The 20266-nt window shown below is 51.2% G+C and overlaps 2 protein-coding genes across 16 annotated transcripts in view; one reads left to right on the top strand and one right to left on the bottom strand.

Moving 5' to 3' along the window:
- The window catches only part of ST7L (suppression of tumorigenicity 7 like), a 150921-nt gene that overhangs the window by 48756 nt on the left and 81899 nt on the right, over positions 1–20266 (bottom strand). Inside the window, exons 15-17 of one of the 14 annotated variants that reach the window (XM_049710261.1) lie at positions 9206–9882; positions 9075–9118; positions 7571–7801 (exon numbers count right to left, since the gene is read on the bottom strand). The exons of 11 other annotated variants lie outside the window; for them this stretch is intronic. In XM_049710261.1, coding sequence (XP_049566218.1) covers positions 9847–9882 — 36 coding nt within the window. In that variant the 3' untranslated portion in view covers positions 7571–7801; positions 9075–9118; positions 9206–9846. Of the gene's footprint in view, positions 1–7570; positions 7802–9074; positions 9119–9205; positions 9883–20266 lie in introns of those variants that run through there. 2 more of the 14 variants (XM_033435381.2, XM_049710295.1) reach the window with 2 other exon arrangements.
- WNT2B (Wnt family member 2B) lies at positions 934–20014 on the top strand. 2 transcript variants are annotated; one of them, XM_033435475.2, is made up of 5 exons: positions 934–1100; positions 13504–13724; positions 14773–15050; positions 15752–16016; positions 19000–20014. In XM_033435475.2, the coding sequence occupies exons 2-5, from the start codon at positions 13598–13600 to the stop codon at positions 19227–19229; spliced, it is 900 nt and encodes a 299-aa protein (XP_033291366.1). In that variant the 5' UTR covers positions 934–1100; positions 13504–13597; the 3' UTR covers positions 19230–20014. The 2 variants fall into 2 exon arrangements, with proteins under 2 accessions (XP_033291366.1, XP_004263239.1); XM_004263191.3 differs by lacking the exon at positions 934–1100 and adding an exon at positions 7003–7573.

Here is a 20266-nt window from a genome sequence, read left to right as displayed (position 1 = left end):
CAAGCACATTTACACTATACTTCGGGTTATAATCCAAAACTATTTTGTTGCTCAAATTGTCCAGCTTTGGCCACTGGGAGCACTTTCACTTTGGCTCTTGTGTTCATTTTAATTTTCAACATGGATAGATATAACCCATATAAATAAAAGCTCTTTCTTTATTTGCGGTACGCGGGCCTCTCACTGTTGTGGCCTCTCCCGTTGCGGAGCACAGGCTCCGGACGCGCAGGCTCCGGACGCGCAGGCTCAGCGGCCATGGTTCACGGGCCCAGCCGCTCCGCGGCATGTGGGATTCTCCCGGACCGGGGCACGAACCCGTGTCCCCTGCATCGGCAGGCGAACTCTCAACCACTGCGCCACCAGGCAAGCCCCTAAATAGAAGCTCTTTGGGGTCCTTGATAATTTTTGAGTGTAAAGGGATACTGAGACCCCGGAAGTTTCAGAAACTCTGCTCTAACGTACCCCCACCTGACCCCAACACCAGGTGTGGGCGTGGTTCTTCTGCAGGAAGAGGCTGCAGACAGGGCAGAAGCAATGCAGGCCACACTCCCCGCACCCATGGGGACATCCACTTCTCCGTGCCACCCACTCCCTCCTAAGGTTTTCGACGCTCACGCTGCCATGCCTTTCTAGGAAACGCCACTGCGGGGCGCACGTCCCACAGAGTGAGTCACCCACCAGAGAGTCAGGAAGGGGCAGGCATCTTGGCTCAGGCTCAAGAGTTTTCCTACGCGGAGCCCGCGCCTTGGCCTGGCCTGATGGGTCTCCTCCCCGCGCCAGGCTCTGTAGGCTCGCCCTCCTGGGGCACAACGGGCGTGTAGGTGTGGCGCCAGTGGAAAAGAGCGCTCCTGCGGCAGTCGCGGGGTGCGCACGGAGGAGCTGGCGGGATCTCCAAACTTCAAAAGCGCACCCGCTATGGCCTCTACCTGACCAATCCCCGCTGAAAGCGGCCGGACAGCTCCGCACCCTCCCCTAGCTGGCCGGGCTGGCTGGGCTGGGCCTTTCTTCTGCAAGCGCACAAAGATAGACAGAGATAAACGGCTGCAGCTGGAGACCAGACTAATTGATACAATAAGTTCTACAATTGCCTCGAAAATAAGGTAATGATCTGGCAGAGGGAATGCTTTGATCTTATCAGCCAAGAAAGACCTCTCCAACTTGAAGGCCTCTAACTTGAAGTGTGAAATCCAGGAACTGCCTGCTTGCTCTCCGCTCCTCCCCCATATCCCTGCTCCCTGCCTGACACTAAGGCTTTTCCGGAAGGGATGGAAAGACCCTTCTCCGAAATTCTGGAGAAGAAAATATGCATGGAGAAGGGGTTGCTTCTGGGCTGTTCGGGAACAGGGGGATGGCTGGAATGATTTCTCCAGCCCTAGAGAAGCTGTAGAAGAGCGGACAGGGGGGTGGGGGAAGGGGGAGGAACAGACTGGGATTATGAAAACCCTGATTTGGTTCAAGCGCGATGAGGTTTCTTATACAGTGAGGGCTTGATTTGGGCTTTCGGGCAGGAGAGGGTAACAGAGGGAGGAAAACCTTGGTCCTGCCTTCTCCAAGAATCTGCACACACACACACACACACACACACACACACACACCACGCGCACACACACGCACACACACACACACACACACACACCACGCACACACACCCCTCTTGCTCTGCTTGCTCTGTGGGTGTCCCTGCCTGGCAGAGGCCCCAGCACAAAGAGGATTAGAGAGATGAGCTAATCTGGTTTGTATCCCAGACATGGCCCCAGAAAGGGACCTTGTCTACCCTGATGTTTAAGAGGGTAAAGGAGTGAGGGGGGTCCTCCTTTTGGGGCCTGCTGGCTGACAGTATCCGAGACTCCTTCCCACTGAGGTCTGAAGGAGGCTGGAGTCCTAACTTCAGGGTGGAATTTAGAGAGCAGAGAGGCAGAACCCTCAGAAGACAGGATGGACTATGCTACAAGAAAAAAGAGATAAAGACAGAAAGAGGCCCTGGCGGGGGGAAGTAGATATCCACCTTGCTTGTTCACCAGCGAGGAAACTGAGGCCAGGAGTGGGAAAGTGACTTACAGAGCCACGCAAATCATGTGTGGTTGAGCTGGGGAGAAAATACTCTGATTTCTTTCAGTCCACTGCACTTTGTACTGTGTTGGAGGGACTGCAGAAGAAGGTGTGAGACAGAGGGAAAGAGAAAGAGAGAAACAGACACAAAGAGAAACAAAGATACACACCGAGAAAAATATAGAGAGGAACACACACACACACACACAGTCAGAAAAGACACGGAAAGAGAGATGAAGTGAGTGAAAGAAGAATGAGAGACAGTCATACAGATTCATAGAAAGATGGAGAGACAGAGATACACACCAAGAGTCAAGGAGTGACAGAGATTGAAAGAGAGACAGAGGTTCCAACAGAGGAGGAAAGGCTGTCAGATACAGACACACAGAGAGACAAATGAAGACAGAAAGACAAACAACAAGAGGAATAGACACGGAATGACAGAAATATGAGCCAGAGACAGACCCAGAGAGGTGGAGACACGGAAGAGAGGGAGGCAGAGTGAACCAAGGAAGGCAGAGTGGAGGGAGGCAGATAGTGGGCTCTGCAGATTGTTCCACTGGAAGCAAATCTCACTTCCAGATTGTTCTGGGGCCTAAAACAGGTGGTGGGGAGAGAGAGAGCTCAGTGTGTAGCCTATCTGACATAGGCAGATTGTGAGGGGGGGCTGGGGGCAACGTGGGACCACCCTCCCTTGGGGTTAGGCTGGTCAGTGACCACCCAGGATCCCAGCAGCACACCCACTGGCCTCACACAGAACCTGGGCCACCCGCCCAGGATGGCTGTCAGCCCGCCCACCGCCTGGCTCCAGTCTGATTACAGCCAAAGTGCTAAAAGGCTCCAGACCCCCAGGCCCCGCCTCTACGGTCCCGCCTCCCCAGGCCTCCTCTTCCCCCTTCTCCCTTAGCTCTCGCTTTTCCTTTCTCCAGGCCCCATAGGGGAGAAGTCTACTCCCCTGTTTGGCCACTGGCTGGGAAGAAGAGGGTCTCTGTCTCTAGCCCTGCCTCACCAAGCCCCCTTCCCTGGTTTGGGGCTGGATGCTCCTTCCTCCAAAGCCCTCTTGGCCTGGCCTCTTTGAGACACGTTCCATGCCTCGCCCGGGAGCTCATAAATACCAAGGAGAGGCTGGGTCAGGCTGTGTACAAAGCATAGATCCCCACCCCATACGACTTAAAAGCCCCTGATTTCTTCCCAATCTCCCTACTCTTCCCCAGACACCTGCCTGGGGTGGCTGGAGAGGAAGAAACAGGAGTGGGGGGCACTAGGGGCCTGGGTGAACCTGGCCTCATTTCAAATGAGACTTTTCTAGGTTTGCAAAGAAATCTCAGGAAAGGCGTCTCAGGGCCCCTTGTGCAAGCAGCAGGCTCAGGAATTCCTTGACTCCTATCCAAACCTCCCCCCAGCCCCTTCTCGGCCTTTCTGCTCATTACCATCCACACCACCTCCCACCCACCGGGAAAGAGAGAAGGTCATCTCCAAAGGGGCCTAGGGAAGGGGGGCCTATAAGGGGGGGTAGACCCGGGGGGAGTAAGAGCTGTTTACTCACACCCAAGCTCCCCTTAGCTCATCTCCACTCCCATCCAAGGGCCAGTAAAAATTCAAAATCATTCAGCCACACACAGATGAGAGTAGAGTGAAAAAAGATGAATCTTAGCTCTGAGTGGCCCCATGGGGGAGCAGAGCATGAGGTGAGGTACAGGGGTGAGGGAGACCCTTTTCTTTGGGGCACCCACTTTTGAGAGGGCAGGAGGCTGTGGTTCACCTTGAGGGAGGAGGAAGGTGTGCCTCTGACGGCTGGGTGGAAGTTGTCCTGCTGGCGGCCCCAGGGAGTCTAGAGGCCTGGGTGAAGGGGAGGTCTGAAGCAAACAGCAAAGCCTATCATCCCAGCCCTCAGATGGCTTTATTGTATTTGCATGAAAATGCCTTGGGGGCAAGACCCTTTCACTCCTTCTGTGTCATTTAGGATGCCCTGGCCAGTGCTGGGCACACAGCAGGACCGCGGTAAGTGACCTGACTCCATGCAGGACCCTTCAGACCAGAACTTGACTCCCAAGTCTCCTCCCCCAGCTCCCATTTCGGGTGGAGTAGGGGTGGGGGATGGGAGGGAGAAGCAGGTCAGGCGCTAAGGCTGAGCCTCCGGCCTTGACCCTCGCCTGGAAGCCCCACAACAGGCCCTTGCGTGAGGAGCCCAGCTCTCCAGTAGAGTCTAGGACCCTGAGACTGGAAGTTTATTTTGAGATTTGAAGTCCAAAGTGGCAGATCCCAGAAAACCTCTTCTCTGGCTCCGTATTTGTTCTCTAGTTAAGTGGTTGAGTGCAGCTCTTGCAGTCAGCTGGCTCCTGCAGCCTGGGCTTCCTCCGGTGCAGCTGGGGGCTCAGAGGGGAGGGGAAGAAGAAGGAGCAAAGCGCCATCCTGGGTTGTCTACTCTAGGGCAGAGGTAGCCTGTAAGCATTGGGGAAGAGTCTTGTTCCCTCACCCACTTCCCTCCTTCCTGGATCTGCTGATGTTTCTGGGGGCCCCCTTAGCTCAGCAACATGCTTTAATAGTTGAGCATCTATGTTATGCCAAGACACCGTCCCACTTGACTATGAAGACAGCTGAAGCCAAACACAGGGCCTCATAAGTGAGTTTGGGGCCCATGTGGGCGAGTCCACCCAAGGTTAGGGCTGATGTGATCATCTCTAGCTCCCCACCCTGCAACCTCAGGCCCAGATGTAGGAATAAACACAGGGCCAGAGTCACACCCAGGCCTGCGCACACAGGGGAGTCTGAGAGAGGCTGCCAGAGCTTGCAGAGCTTATAGACTGCTGCCCAGCATCAGGGTGGGGCTGGGCTGGGAGGAGGTGACAGAATGGTCCCAGGAAAGGGGCTTGGCCAGGAATGAGCCTGGGCCCATTCCTCTTTCACCTGCCCCTCTCAGGGAAGCTCAGTATAGAGTCTGCTTCTTTTAAGCAAATGGAAGGGCCAACTGGAGCCTCCCAGACTGAGAGAGAGAAGGGGAGGGGAAGGGGAAGGTTGGCAGGGAGGATATGGACAGCATGTGGACCCTGCCTGGCCTCTGTATTTGCCCCACTCACTCACTCCCATCCAACTCCAATCCAGCCCCCATCTTCTACCTCCCCTCCAAGGGTGGGCACCTTCTCTCCTGCATGACCTAGACTACCGCTGTTACCTATCTGGACTCCTCTCCTCCTCCCTAGTTCACTCTGCACACCAGCCCACTCCCAACTGAGGCCCTCTGTGCTGGCATCCTCTTCACCAAGAATCTACCTGGCTTGTTCTCTCGCTTCCTTCAAGTCTTTGCTTGAATGTCCTTAATGGGGCCTACCCTGATCATCCTAGTTACAACTCCATTGTTTCCCACTGTACTTATCACTTTCTAATATGCTGTATGTTTTACCTATGATGTTTACTGTTTATTGTCTATCTTCTCCCAATATAAGTTAAACTCCACACAGGCAGAAATTGTTCGTTTTGCTTTGTTCACTAATGTGCCTGGCACAGTCTGGAACATAGTAGGGAATAAATATTTGTTGAATGAATGAATTCACTTCGCCCCCTACTACAGAAAGTGAGATAAAGGGGTGAGAGATGTGGAGAGGGGATAAAGGTCTCTCTTAGCCCTTCTCCCTCATATCTGCCTCGGGGACGTCTGCGGCGAGCTGCGCCCTGTCGCTCACACTCTGGAGTCTCTAACAGAGACCCCCACCCCCAAGAACTGACAATGTCTGAGGTTGAAGGGGCTGGGCAGTTTCCAGGACGTTGTTTACACCAGGGCTTTATAGTATAGATAAATCACGGGGAGAGGCACGAAAGACACCTGGGAATGAGAGGCTAGGCAAGAGAAACTGAGTCTGGAGAAGCGGTTGGGGCCGGACCCCAGCCGGACTCTGGAAGTTATAAGATGCAGGTTTTTTTAAAAAGAATTTTTAGGCCTCAGTAAGGGCCACCCTGCCTCCAGAAGCTCTACCTGCCGGCCTGGGAAGTGCGGACGGAAGAGGGGAATCAATTTCTACAGCCAGAACCTTCCCCTTCCCAATTTACCACGCCCCCAGGCGGTTGGGGCGCTGGCGGAGGGAGGGAAGGGAGCAGTGGGAAAGAGGAAGGGTGGAAAGGCGAAGGAGAGAAATGGCTCCGGGGCTTCCACTCTCTCAGCAGGACCCCCACCCTGGCCTCTGGTTCGGGAAAGCTGCCCAGCTGTTTCTGATTCTTTCGTACTCGCAGCCCCGCCCGAAGGGGTGGGGGACCGAAGCATCGGGAAAGCTGGGAGAGAGTAGGCTCTGCCGAGCCCGGGCGGCCAAGGGCGGGGAGTCCGCGTCGGGTCCTCAGGTGTGCCGCTCCGCTTTGGCCATCGATTCCCGGTCCACAGGCCGGAGGGAAGCGTCGGGTCCGGGCAAGCGGGCGAGAGCTTTGTCTATAAACATTGTGTGCGGGGGCCTGGGGGTGGGGGCGTGGGAATACGGTGGGCAGCGGGTCGGAGGAACCAGGGGCAGCGAGCCGTAGATGAGAGAAGCCCCTACCTTAAGTCTGCTACCCGTGGCGCCCCCCGTTAGCGTTGTAAAGGGAGTTAAGATTCTCCGCAACTCCCCGTGGCAGAAATTCTACCCATTTCACAGAAGCGCAAGAACGGAGAACCCGAAGAAATGACTGAGTCCTCTGTGGCTCACTTCAGTGTCACTGTAGGTTAGATGACAGGGGAAAGTGTCTGCAGCCCCCCTCACTCGGCCCTCCAGGCCATCACCCACGGAGGCTGGGGTTGCCAAATGAAGGGCGCTAGGACCCGGTGGCGCGGCGTGGGCAGGGGCTGGGCGCTCCGGGCGCCGAAGGGCGCCGCTGCGCCCCGTCGCGTCCCGCCCGAGCAGGTGGGGGCGCGGCGCAGTGTTAGGGGCGCCGAGGGGCGGAGGCGGCCGCCACACCTAGGGCGCTGCGGGGCGCCCCGGGCTGGCGCGGGCGGAGCCGTCCTGAGGGCCGCGCGTGTCCCCGGCCTCGGCCCCGCCCCGCGCCGTCCAATGAGAGCCCGCGGCCGAAGGAGCTGTCGGCACACTCTGTCCGCAGCCCCACTCCGCGCCGCCGACCCCGTGACACCGCATCTCAGCCCAGGCAGCGTGCCCCAGATCCCGAGCTCGGCGCGGCGTCGTAGGCTTCCGGACACCTCTCCCTGCGCCCCTCTCCGGGACCTGGCGCCCCGACTTCTGGACTTTAGGTGCCCTTAGGTCCCCAGCCGCCGGCGAGACTTATGGCCCCCCAGGGGGGTGAAGTGGGAGCAGCCTGACTACCCTCAGCCGGTGCCCCGTCCACGCCCCTCCGGGCCGCGTGGCGGGAGTCTTCGGGGAGCTATGCTGAGGCCGGGTGGTGCGGAGGAAGCCGCGCAGCTCCCCTTTCGGCGCGTCCGCGCCCCTGTCTCCGAGCCCGCGCCTAGACCCACGAGCCCCGACGGCTCTGGGGCTTCGGCCCGCCTAAGTCTTGCTTGCCTTCTGCTGCTGCTGCTGCTGCTGCTGCCGGCCCGCGTAGACACGTCCTGGTGGTAAGTGTGGCTCTCAGGGCTGGGAGGGTGAGGTGCTGGGTTAGAGAGGCCGGACGCGCCGAAAGGGAGTATACAGCTCCCAACACCCGCTGCTCAGGAGACCAGGTTGTCGCTTTGACGGAGTCAGAGACGATCCGTGCAGGGCTGTCACTGAAGTCGCGGAGGGGCGCAGGGGGGCGGCGAGTGGATAAGGGGGCGCCGCTCCTTCCCCGTCTGGTGATGAGGGCGCTGGGTATTTGGAAAAAGGACGCCCGGTAATCGAGGCTTCCCAGACCCCCTGTATTTCAGCTCAATCCTCTTAGGGCAAAAGCTACCTTACGAGTTTCTCTCAGGATGGATTCAAGGAACCAGTCGCCCATCTGGGGCCGCGGTGGCCGTCCAAGAGGGCCTCCTGATCCCCTAAGGTTGGCCCCCCAACACGGGGGAGGTGGAGAAAGGGGCAGATGGCAAGGGCGGACGAGCCTCTCGCTAGTCTACCCTCACCCCATAGCGCAGTAAGGCTTTGGTGAGGCAGGAGCACCCAGCGCAAGGTTTAGAAATGGAATTGCGGCAAAAACTACCCCCATTAACTCCCACAACTAAAGCAAACAAAACACTTGGGTTTGCATACTTCAGACATTCAGTCTGTTTTGAGGATCTCACTTCGAACCTTGATATCACCCTCCCTTCTTCCTTCTCTTCCTTCCCCAGATGGTCCCATCTCCCATCTTTCCCCTCCAAGAACTAGCGGCTTCTAGAGTCTCAAAGCATTAAGAGATCCTCTCCTCAGATTTCCTGCAGGCCTTAAGAGTCCGGACACTTCACAAGACGGCAGATGAGGCAAAAGGAATTAAAAATCCACTGGATATCTATTCTTTTCGGATCCCCTTCCCCACGAAAGCTCTGGATGGCACTCATCGTTTTCTCCCAGAAGAAAGAGCTGCTCTCTCTCCTCCCCCACCTTCTGGGGGCTGAGCAGGGGGAGAGTGGGACTGAGAAATGACTCAGTCCTCTTGTCTTTCCTCTTCACCCCCCAATTAAACTGGCCGCTTGGACTGGGCTATTGCCTCTCTCTACCCATGCAGTGCCCCCGTTCCTTTCCTTACTCTGCCCCTCCCCCCAATCCTCCCCTCCTCCACAAAGTGTGGTCTCTTTTCCCCTTGCACCCTGTGGCTTCTCTCCTCCGGATTTGGAATCTTGGCTGGAAGGGTGAGGGGTAGCTGGCTGAGGGGCCAGCGAGCTTGGGCTGCAGATTCCTATCATTTCAAGATGCAACTTTCTCCATCCCCATCACCCCCCACACACACCCCCCGTTTTTCCTGTCTCAGGAAAATCTCTCCCTTGGATCTTTTTTATCTCTGCAGTGTTGGGGAAGGCAAGGAGGGGGGGGTTCTGGATGGGGGAGCAGGGAGGCCCATATCTTACATCTGGCTTGAAACATTCCTTTAGAAAGGGAAAAGGAAGAAGGGGACGAGGAGAAAAGCCTTTCAAACTTCAGAGTGAGATTAAAGCCACCCTTTACCTTCATGGTCTCAGTCTGGCTGGGGACTTGTGTCTTCAGAGGCCCTGTAGAGGAAGGATGAAGTGACCACTGTGCATCTTTATCCATTCCAGATGACAATTTGCTTTTAGGGACTCTTGGTTGCTTCTTACCAATTTGGAAGGCAGTCTTGGTCCACATGGTGTTTAGGTGAGGAAGTGTCATTCTGGTAATTTCAGCATCCTGGTAGTGGTTCCTAAAAACCCAATTGGGGTTCTTCCTAGTCCGCATTTTGTCCCCTTGGCTACTCCTTCTCCCTTTTCCTTTCTCCCTCTACTACTCTCCCCCATGTGGTTCATATTAAAGATTTTGGAAAAACTCCTGGGTGGAAGAGCTAGCTAGGGAGGGAGGCGGGCGGGTGATACAGAATTCAGCAGTCCCTGTGAAATGGAGGAAGGCAGCAACAGGGCCAGGATGGGCAGTGAGTGCACCGGTCATTTCAGTCTCCTTGCCTCACAGGGGTCACAGCTGCAGGCCCCAGATGCCTGCCTCAGTGGTCAGTCACTTCTGGGATAAAGTAGAAAGCTGCTTTCCAAAAGCAGGTCAGGCCCCAAGGTGATTATCTCTCTTTCTCTTAGGAAAAAAACCCCAGCAAGACTGATATTCTGTACAACCCCCTGAAGAGATGCCTGTTGACTCTGTGTGTCCATGTTCCACTCAGGAGCAGAATGTCATCACTATCACCAGCTAACAGTCTGATCTTCCTCACAGCCCTTCCCCTTACTCTCCAACCACTCCCTTCCTCTCCCGACCTTTAACTGAAGGAGGAAACGGGTGGTCTCTTCTTAATCTATGAAAAAGAGAACAAGAAATAGGGGTCTCCTGGCATGTGCCTTCCTGTACTATTTTGTATTCTGCAGGGGCTGGGATGTAGGGAATCACAAGAGCAGGACTGTGTTCAGGACTGTGGATTTACAGGAGGAACAAAGTGATATCATGACATTAACATTATTGTTTTTTTTTTGTTTTGGGGCCATGCCAGGGGCTTGTGGGATCTTAGTTCCCAGACCTGGAGCTACCTGGACCTACCTGGACCGACGGGGAATTCCCCGACATTAACATTATTGTTACCAACCACAGCTGCCATTTAATGAGCCCTTTCTACGCTCCAGACACTATGGCTAAGCACCTATAAGCATCATCTTTTACAATCCCCAAAATAATCCAGTGAGGCAGATAATATTATTATCCCCATTTCACACATGAAGAAAGTGAAGGATAGGAGGGGCGTAGTATGAAATTCAAGTTCACACCAATTTTGGAGCCAGATTGGTCTACTCCTGGTTAATAAGCATTGTGTGCCTCTCTTAGGCTTGGAATTGAAAATGAGCTTGGACTTTGGAGTCAGATGTCCTTGGTTCACCCCAGTTCTCCTCTGACTAGCCCTGATGGACAGAGCTGGGTATTGTTAGTCTTTGTGACCCCAGTTTCTTCACCTGTAAAATGGAAATCTCTCTCTCTCTCTCATAGGATTTTTGTGAAGAAAAATGTTTTGTGAACTGTAAAGTATCATATAAATGATATTGTATTAAGATATTTAGGGAGAATAATTGTTTTATCCTTGTGTTCAAAGCCATATATGGGCTGAGCTAAACCATGTACATGCACTAAAGACTGTAAAAGAAAGGGGGTAAATAAAAAAGAGGACCCCTAGCCTCATTAAAAAGACACAAACCTAAAACATCTGCAATGTCAACAAGGAATAAAGCTATAATTGAAATGAAGCCTATGGCTAGCTAGGAGGAGAGGGGAGTTGGGGATAAATCAGAGCGGTCAGGTTTTGTTTTTTTCACCAAATAGTTATTAAGTACCTGCTTTGTGCCAGACATTGTTCTAGGTACTGGGGATACTGAAGTGAACAAAACAGACAAAACTCCCTGCGTTCATAGAGCAGCATGTCCTAATCACCTGAGGAGGTGGGTAAAATGCCAGTTCAGTAGGGCTGGAATGGGGCCTGAGGCTCTGCATTTCTAACAGATTCCCAGGAGATGCTGATACTGCTGTTCTGGGGACCACACTCTGAGTAGCAAGGAGCTAGAACAGGGCATGAGTCACTTTGTCAAAGGAAGGGGTATGAATTGGTCAAAAGCAGGTAAAGAGAGCATTCTGGAGCAGGAAGCTGGGAAGGAAGTAAAAACTTCTGGAAGGGAAACAGAGCTACAGAGTCAGGGGCATCTCACCCTTCTACCAGCCCATCAGCTGGGAGATGCCTTAAATATCTTTGTGCCCCTAACAGATGAGCTCAGTGCTTGGCACATGGTAGGCATTTTGTAGGCACGCGCTGAATTGAGAGGGGGATGACCTGGGCCTCAGGCTGCCTTGCTGGAGGCCCCCACACTGACTGCAAGGTGCTGACCACTGGTCAGGAGGCAAGTGCCCTGCTCTGCAGAATCTTGAAGCAGCTACTTAGTGGGATAAGGGTGGTAGTAAAGAAAATTATCTTCCTGTCTTACTGAACAGATGTTCCCACGCTCAGTGAGGATGTAACAGGAAGGACCGATGTGGGCTGCAGCAGAATGGAGCTAAGTCAGACCACAGGAAGGACTTTTTACCAGGGTTTGGCATGCCCCATTCCACACTGTCTCATGAGGGCTGGATTACTGGTCTCCCATTCCCATCCAACCCCTGTCTTCCCAAGCCCCAGTAAAAAACAAAAAACAACAAACACCCATTGCCTAGAGCAGTACTCGGGGGTGAACTGAGGAAGCAGAATGGTGGTGAGACAGGGACAGGCTCCAACTCCAACGGTCTTGATTCTCCAAACAAAGCACCGCAGCAGTGGGTGTAACTCCCGGCTGTGCGTCAGGCAGCCCTTTCCGGCCTGGCCCAGCCCAGGGTGTTTATTTTGTTTGTTCCTGGAAGCTGTTGCCCTGATGGACAGTGCTGGGGATGCTGATTCCGTGGGATTTGTTAGTGGTGGACCAGCCCTCTCACCCCTCCCTGGGACAGATGGGCCCCATCAGCCCTGCTGAATTCCAGAAGAGGCAAACATCAGCCCTCCTTGTGTTTGAGTTGGTATCACCAGTGGTGATCCAGTCTGTGGGTGAGGGCTGCGTTTACAAATGCAGGGGGCCGAGTGGGGGGGAGTGTTGCAGAGAACATAAAGCCCAGGGCAGTCCAGCTTTTCCCTTCTCCCCAGTGGCTGCCCTCCCTTCTCCTCACCCACTTCTAGGCCCATTTTGGGGCCCTTCCCAAACCACAGGCTCATTCACAGCCCAAATCAAATCTTTTCTGTCTGTAGCAGCAACTGCCCTCCATGGTCCCCATCTGTTCAGAAAAGGGGCGAGAAAGCGTCCCTTTGATGTGTTAGGACAGGAGAATAGAGAATTCACAGCAAATCAAGGCATGTATGTGCTGGGTGCTGGAGAGATGGAAAGGGAGTGAGAAGTGGGTGTATGGGTCAGATCTCATTTGGTGGCCTTGTGGGGAAAAAAGGTGATGATGAATTCCTGTCCTCTCTCTGAAATGTTCTTCCTGAGGCGTGTGGTGGAGTCCAGGGCTAAAAAGTGTTTGAATGAAGAAAAACTACTTCCTTGAGAAAATTGAGAATGACTCTAGCAACTCACCTATCTTTTATTAGCTCACCCAATTGATCTTCCTATAATTGTTCACATTGGGCAGATTGGGGACTGGAATATGGGGAGTGTCACCCTGTTGCTTAATCTTGGTCTTTGGTCTCCCACTGCAAACAGCCCTCTGCCCATGTAGATTCATCCAGGACATTATGCCCTTTAAGTTGGGAAGGATAATTTTGAAAGATTCATTCGTTAAGAAAGGTCATGAGACCTTGAAACAAAGGGTGTGGGGAGGAGAGTTGGGGTGGGGGGTCTTCCTCCCCAGACCTCGGGATTGGGAATGAGGACTCTTAGCTACACGGGTCTGACTAGAGCTATAAACGTCACTCAAAATTGCCCACTATATCTCTTCCCACTGACTCCTCCCTGTCTCCATCCTTCTCCCATACCATGTCTTTATGGACCAGCCACGCAGGACGTGCCTCTGATATGTGGGTATAACAATGTTGTCTCAGACTCTAGTTTTATTAAGTTTATTTTTCCACGAGGCTCTTAATGTTTATTAAATAAACAGGCAATGGGGTTTGTGTGACATGCCCACAGCTTCTGTGTATGTGACACATGCCTAGCCTGTGTTCTGGGAGTGTGTGTCATTTTGGCCTTTGGCTGGGGAACTGGTAGTGGTGAGAGACCACTCAATTACTCTCTCTGCAACTGTTTAATTATTTCTCCAGAGCTTGTGAGGATCGGTTCTCCCCATTGGCCTTGGGGAATATCGGCCTCGGTTGGAGGAAGGGGAAGGAACCTCTCAAGGTTTGAATGCCAAACCTTTCCTCCCCTTCTCCTAATGCAGAATAAAGCCAGGATGCTCTGACAGGGCCATCTCCACCTTGCAGGTACATCGGGGCGCTGGGGGCCCGAGTGATCTGTGACAATATCCCTGGTCTGGTGAGCCGGCAGCGGCAGCTGTGCCAGCGTTACCCAGACATCATGCGCTCGGTGGGCGAGGGTGCCCGAGAATGGATCCGAGAGTGTCAGCACCAGTTCCGCCACCACCGCTGGAACTGCACCACCCTGGACCGGGACCACACTGTCTTTGGCCGTGTCATGCTCAGAAGTAGGGGCCTCTTCCACCCCGCCCCAGCTCCTTCTCTTTCTATGCTTGGGTGGTGAGTGGGTAGTATAGGCATGAGCCCCTCTCTCCTCTCCTGCACACTACTTCATAATCAGAGTAAGAATTGTGGGCAGAGCCCAGGATACAGTTGGAAACAGACCCTCAGCACCTTACATATGTAGGCAGTGACCCCTTTAAATCCCAGTGTTCTGGGATGATGGGTCAAAGGAACAGCATTCCCTGGTACCTCCATCCTTCTTCCTCCCTTTTCCTTCCCCTCCCCAACCCCCAGCCTGCGGATATCCATGCACTGTAAGGCTGAGGACTGGAAATGGCTGCTCTGTTCTCACCAACACCATCACTACCCTCACCCCACCACTCCCAACACTATAATAATTGGAGCAAGGAATAAACAGAAAGGTGATATGTAAATATTTGGAGAGTCAGCGGCTTGGACCTGGCTCAGCAAAAGAGCTAAGCAGAGCTAAACAGTAAACTAGCAGAAAGGGAATGAGATGAGAATGTGGAGGTGTCAGAGGGACAAGAGTGATGATGATTCATCAATCCCCAAGAGCAGGGAAGGAAGAAAGCAGGCTGGGGAAAGTAGCATATCTCTTCAAATAGGATGACCCCTGGGCTGGGGTCTCCATTGTAGGGGAACTGTCCAGCAGAGTGGGCCTGAAAAGGCCTGGAATGTGGACTAAGGCTGGCTTTGCTAAGCTGGGGTTGGCACTCAGTGGGAGGGAATGATTCACTGTGAAACTTTTCAATGGATGGACCCAGGGAGTTTGGAAGGAAACAGGAGTACAGGTCAGCCCAAGAGGTCAGACATACAAAGAAGTGGATAGAGAGTTGTGAGGGCTGAGGGGAAGAGGTCAGATTCACTGGGGAATGCTCTTGGAAGGGAAGGGTACCTTGAATAAAGGAGGTACAGGGGTTGCCCTGGGAAAGAAAAGGAGAAGAGGTTTCAGAGTTGAAGGTTGTGTGGGCTAAAGAAGGGGACAGACAAGGGCCTCTTTCCTGAAACACACTTCTACCTTTCTCTCTCTAGGTAGCCGGGAGGCAGCATTTGTATATGCCATCTCATCAGCAGGGGTGGTCCATGCTATCACTCGTGCCTGTAGCCAGGGTGAACTGAGTGTGTGCAGCTGTGACCCCTACACCCGTGGCCGACATCATGACCAACGTGGGGACTTTGACTGGGGTGGCTGCAGTGACAACATCCACTATGGTGTTCGTTTTGCCAAAGCCTTCGTGGATGCCAAGGAGAAGAGGCTTAAGGATGCACGGGCTCTCATGAACTTACATAACAATCGCTGTGGTCGCACGGTCAGTACTCATGTCTGTGCATGTACATTCATATTGGCTGGGAGTGGCCAGTATGTATGATCATGGAGTAAATGTGAAGGTGGAAGCACTGAAGGCTTCTGGATTACTTCCAAAAGCCCCAACCCCTGGAACAGGAGCAGTAAGTGCAAGGGACCTGAGGAATGCCTAGGTTCAACCTGGAGCATAAAGAGTCTTCACATAGGTGGAAATTAGGGAAAGGTGGAGAAAAGAAGGGAAATAACTTTTTAAGAAAAAAAGAATCACCTCCTAAAGTCCGAGGAGGATAAAAGCTTGTTCTAGTCAGTGCACTGGTCTTTGAGCACTTCCTATGCTGGCCTAGTACTGTGCTGGAAAATGACATGCAACAAAAGCAGAAGGCATGGTACCTTGAACTCTAAAACACATGAAAAGTAGAGGCTGTGCCATAATTATGAACAGAATCCTGGGGCTTTAAAGTTCAAATGGGCTATCATGAAAAGGAAAGCACTGTTGGTCTAGGAAGGTTTCCTGGAAAAAGAGGTTCTTCAATTTGATCGGGAAGAATGGGTGGAATCTGACTGGGGAGAGGACAACCGATGGCTCCACTAGCCAACCAGGGCCAGGACCAGCAGACCTCAGGGCACTCATGCTTTTAGTCCTAGGGATGACCATAAAGTACCCTGACTGGCTGCCTTTCCCTTACCTGCCTCCCCACCTCCCAGGCTGTGCGGCGGTTTCTGAAGCTGGAGTGTAAGTGCCATGGCGTGAGTGGCTCCTGTACCCTGCGCACCTGCTGGCGTGCACTCTCAGACTTCCGCCGCACAGGTGATTACCTGCGGCGGCGCTATGATGGGGCTGTGCAGGTAACGGCCACCCAGGATGGCGCAAACTTCACAGCAGCCCGCCAAGGCTATCGCCGTGCTACCCGGACTGACCTTGTCTACTTTGACAACTCTCCAGACTACTGCGTCTTGGACAAGGCTGCAGGTGAGTAAGGAAAGTAGGTAGAAACATGGAGCCCTGATTTTTAGTGCAGGCACCTCTAGTTAATCACGGTCTCAGGAGTTAGGGAAGGAGGTTGGAGGAGCCAGTCAGACGTGAAAACCTTGTAATAAGATTGTTGATTTATGCCTCAGTCTGCCAGGCCCAAAGCTGCCTAGAGAGGAGAAGACACTGAGCTCCTTGAGGCCTGAGGTCATCTATCACTCCTTTATATTTGCAGCATCTGGGATATAGTAGGTACTACTAAGTGAATGTTTAAGTCAATCACCCATTTCAGTACCAAACAATGTATGGGCTATACAGAAGCATAAGATACAGACTAAGTTTTGGCTCTTTACAATCTAGCTAAAGAAATGAGATATAACAGGTAGACAAATGCAACTGCCAAAGAGAGAAATTAAGAAAAGTTTACTTGAAAATGTGGAATTTAAGCTGTTTCTTAAAGTGTGGGGATTATCTGGATAGCTAGAGAGAAGAACAGGTGGATATTCTCTACACGTGAGTAGAGTGGTAGGTGGGAAAGCACATGATCTGTTCTGGGAACAGAGAGCAGATTAATCTGAGTGAAGGTTTTGGGTAAGGAAGATTAAAGACAGAAAGGTAGTAGGAAATACACCATGAATGACCTTGAAAGGGCTTATCCAGTGTGCTGCCACTGAAAATTCTAAAATGGAGTTGAGGAAGCAAGGAGAGAGGAGATCCCTACCAAAGGCTAACCATCAGCAGAAAGCAGCAAATCATTCTTGAATCTGTTCCATGTATTTGCGGTGGAATTCTTGGGAATGCTGGAAGGTGATGTGGTGTTCCCCTAAAAGAGTGGAAGCTAACCATCTTGGCTCATATTTCAGGTTCAGACAGGTTAAACTAGGAACAACCTGCTATGCAACAGAACTGTTCTTCCCCTGGTTATTGTTATGGGCTCCCAGACTCTTCTCTGTAGTCTCAGCAGTCAGGACCTCGGTAAGGGGAAGCCAAAACCCTTAGCTGTCTTCCATACTATTTGTTTTCACCTATCAGTGTCATTCCTGGAGAAGCAATTAGCTTGGAGCAAAAATGGGCACAGAAACAGGGTGGGGCTCTACCCAAGACACAGAGAAAGTAGTTTGTGTACTTTGAAGGGTGCTAGGAGAAAAAATGTTAAGAAAGCACTTCTGATTCTCCTGGTGATTTCCTGCCACTAAGTTTGTTTTCTTCCCATGTGGTATAATTCAGAGGGCTACTCTCTAAATGCCTAGAAATAATTCCACAACATCCAGGGTGTAAGCCTATGCTGTCATCCTAAAATGCACCTTTGGGGAAGGATCTTTGGAGTTAGGAGGGAGGATGAGTCATATGTGTGTTGGTTGTTCTCAGAGGCATAACACAGGTCTCATAAAACCCACAGTGGAGCCTGGAATTCAAAGGGTACAAGTCATCCCACAAGGGAGTATGGAGCCAGGAATTCCCTCCAAAGCAGTACTGTCCCATTGAACTTTCTGTGATGATAGAAATGTTCTACATCTGTGCTCTCCAATACAGTAGCCACTTAGTTACATGTGATTATTCAGCACTTGAAATATAGCTAGTGTGACTGAGGAGCTAAGTATTAAAATTTATTTAATTTTCATTAACTTAATCTAAATGACCATATTTGGCTAGTGGCTACTACATTGGATTGCTTGGCTCCAGAGCGTAGAAGAGGCTTCTGGTGCACAAGAGAATGACATTAAGACCTAGCCCTTGAAATCAGGCGGATAACATATATAGTAGACCTAGTCAGCCTATACTCTAGAGCAGTGGTCTCTTAACATTTTGGCTTGTGTACTCCTATCATTAAAAAAAAAATCTGAACATGTGCCTCCAATATATGTATATTTACTTATGAATTATATCTATGTTTCATTGTACTAAAATGTACATTATAAAACATACATACAAAGTAGATATTTTAAATTGATGAGCCCAAAAACAAATATAGAAGTACTAGCATTTTCTCTCCATATTCAGTGGAATGTGGAGACTACTGCTATAGAAATCAGTTAATTTATTCATACCCTTCTTGAACCCCCAGGCTAGTTATGTTCCCATCTCTGGGAAAGAGGTGAAGTAGATATTCTCTAGGATCCATCCCATCTAAAATTCTATGATTTTGTGATCTGTTGGCAGCATCTCTTTTGCAAAAATCAGTCAGGTTGTGAGGTGGTGAGCATTCTCTGTGCAGGGGGAATAACACAATCCCTACCCTTCAAGGGTTCCTACCATAAGGGGTAAGGCAAGGGATATTCTTTAGGCATTCCTTAGGGAGAAGCCTCCTGCCAGTAATGCTTATCAGTTCACCCCCTCAGTTGATCAGAGATTATAGATATAACTATCTACTGAGTTAGGTGCTATTATAAGAAAACTAAAGCCCAGAGAGATCAACTAACTTGCTAGATCACACAACTAAGAAGTGCAGATTTAGGTTTTAATCCTAGACAATTTGACATGAGGCACATGCATTAAATTTTTAATGGCCATGCTATACCACTTTCTTGTATAGTACAACTTAATGAAATATAAACTAAGGACCGAAATATTAACAAATGGTAACTGGATCAGAGTTGTAACAAGGCTTCTTAGAAAAGGTAAATTATAGGCTAAGTTTTTTATTTTAACTTTTTATTATAGAAAATTTCAAACATAAAGTAGAGAACCTTCACCCAGCTTTAACAATTATGACATTTTAAGGCTAAGTTTTGAAGGGGATATGGAGATGTGTATTGGCAGGGAGGGCATTGCAGGAAAAGTCAATGGTCTTTGGGGAGCCTTGATAGTGGGAAGAAACAAGCCTGGTACAGAGGGCAGTAAGAAGATGATCATTTTGGCTAGTGGGTGTATTTTCAGGAAAAGGGATTCTTTATGGTTTCCTCACGAGGATGTGGGTAAGGGAACCCAGAGTGGCTGAAGTAAGAGGTAACTTGGTTCTCACTCTCTCTCTTCCCCAACCCAGGTTCCCTAGGCACCGCAGGCCGAGTCTGTAGCAAGACATCTAAAGGGACAGACGGTTGTGAAATCATGTGCTGCGGTCGAGGGTATGACACAACTCGAGTTACCCGTGTCACCCAGTGTGAGTGCAAATTCCACTGGTGCTGTGCTGTGCGGTGCAAGGAGTGCAGAAACACTGTGGATGTCCATACTTGCAAGGCCCCCAAGAAGGCAGAGTGGCTGGATCAGACCTGAACATATAAATACCTCACTCATCCCTCCACTTCAAACCTCCTGACTCAAAAGCACAAGACCTTTGCATGCACACCTTCCTCCATCCTCAACTCTGGGCTGCTACAGCTTCTATTTAAGGACTTGTAAAGTACTCCAGAGGGACTCTGGTGTCCTAGCTGGTTCCTTAGCCCTGGGAAGGAGTTGACAGGGGATGTAAAAAACTGAGCGGCTCCCTGACTCCCCACTCTGGAGGTTAGAAGGCAGAGTGGAAGAGGTAGGAGTCTTCAGAGCGATATGAGTTGCACTAAAGCACATGGTCAAGGTTCATTTTTCCTTTCCCTTGCATTGGCTTCCTGACACATCTTGTGTGTGCAAGAGAAAGGATACCTGGAGAGAACTTCTTTTTCTCCTACCTGGCTGAGGGTAGATGGGACAGAGATGAAACCACATATCTCTTCCCTGGGTCAGTGTGAGCTAACTGCCTGGTACCCCAAAAGAAACTCATAGGCTGAAACATTCTTCCATTATCAAGAGCCTGGGATTGCTAGATAAGAGTTAGCCATAGCGGACAAGTTCCATTCTCATGCTATTATGTTTATAAACTGCTGTGTTTTGTAGGAGAAAAGAATTATATAACTATACAAACATACATTCTCTTCTAATCTCTCCTTTTCAACCTGTATCAGCCAGCACTGCCTCTTTTGCTCACTTGCTGACTGTACAAACTGAGTGGCATGCAGTGTCATGCCATGCCTAACAGATAATTAGAATACCGTAGAACACTCCTAAGAAAGAATAATTTAGTAGGTCTGCCTAGGCCTTGGGATTTTTACTTTTTTAAACTTTCCACACATCATTCTGGTGGGCAGCCAGGTTTGGGAAACACCAAGTAAAAGATATGTGACTCACCGAGCATGGGAGAGGGTAATAAGCCTGATCTCAAAGGCCCACATGAGGCATTAGTGTATACTAGGCAGGTAGAGATCTCTGGCTTTGGCAATTTTTAGGAGAGGATCCTAGCCTTTAAAGCTGGGAGCAGGAACCAGTGGTTACAGAAG

The sequence above is a fragment of the Orcinus orca genome, chromosome 1 (assembly GCF_937001465.1).
Source record: "Orcinus orca chromosome 1, mOrcOrc1.1, whole genome shotgun sequence".
NCBI lineage: Eukaryota > Metazoa > Chordata > Mammalia > Artiodactyla > Delphinidae > Orcinus > Orcinus orca.
This window is presented reverse-complemented; position numbering and strand designations above follow the sequence as displayed.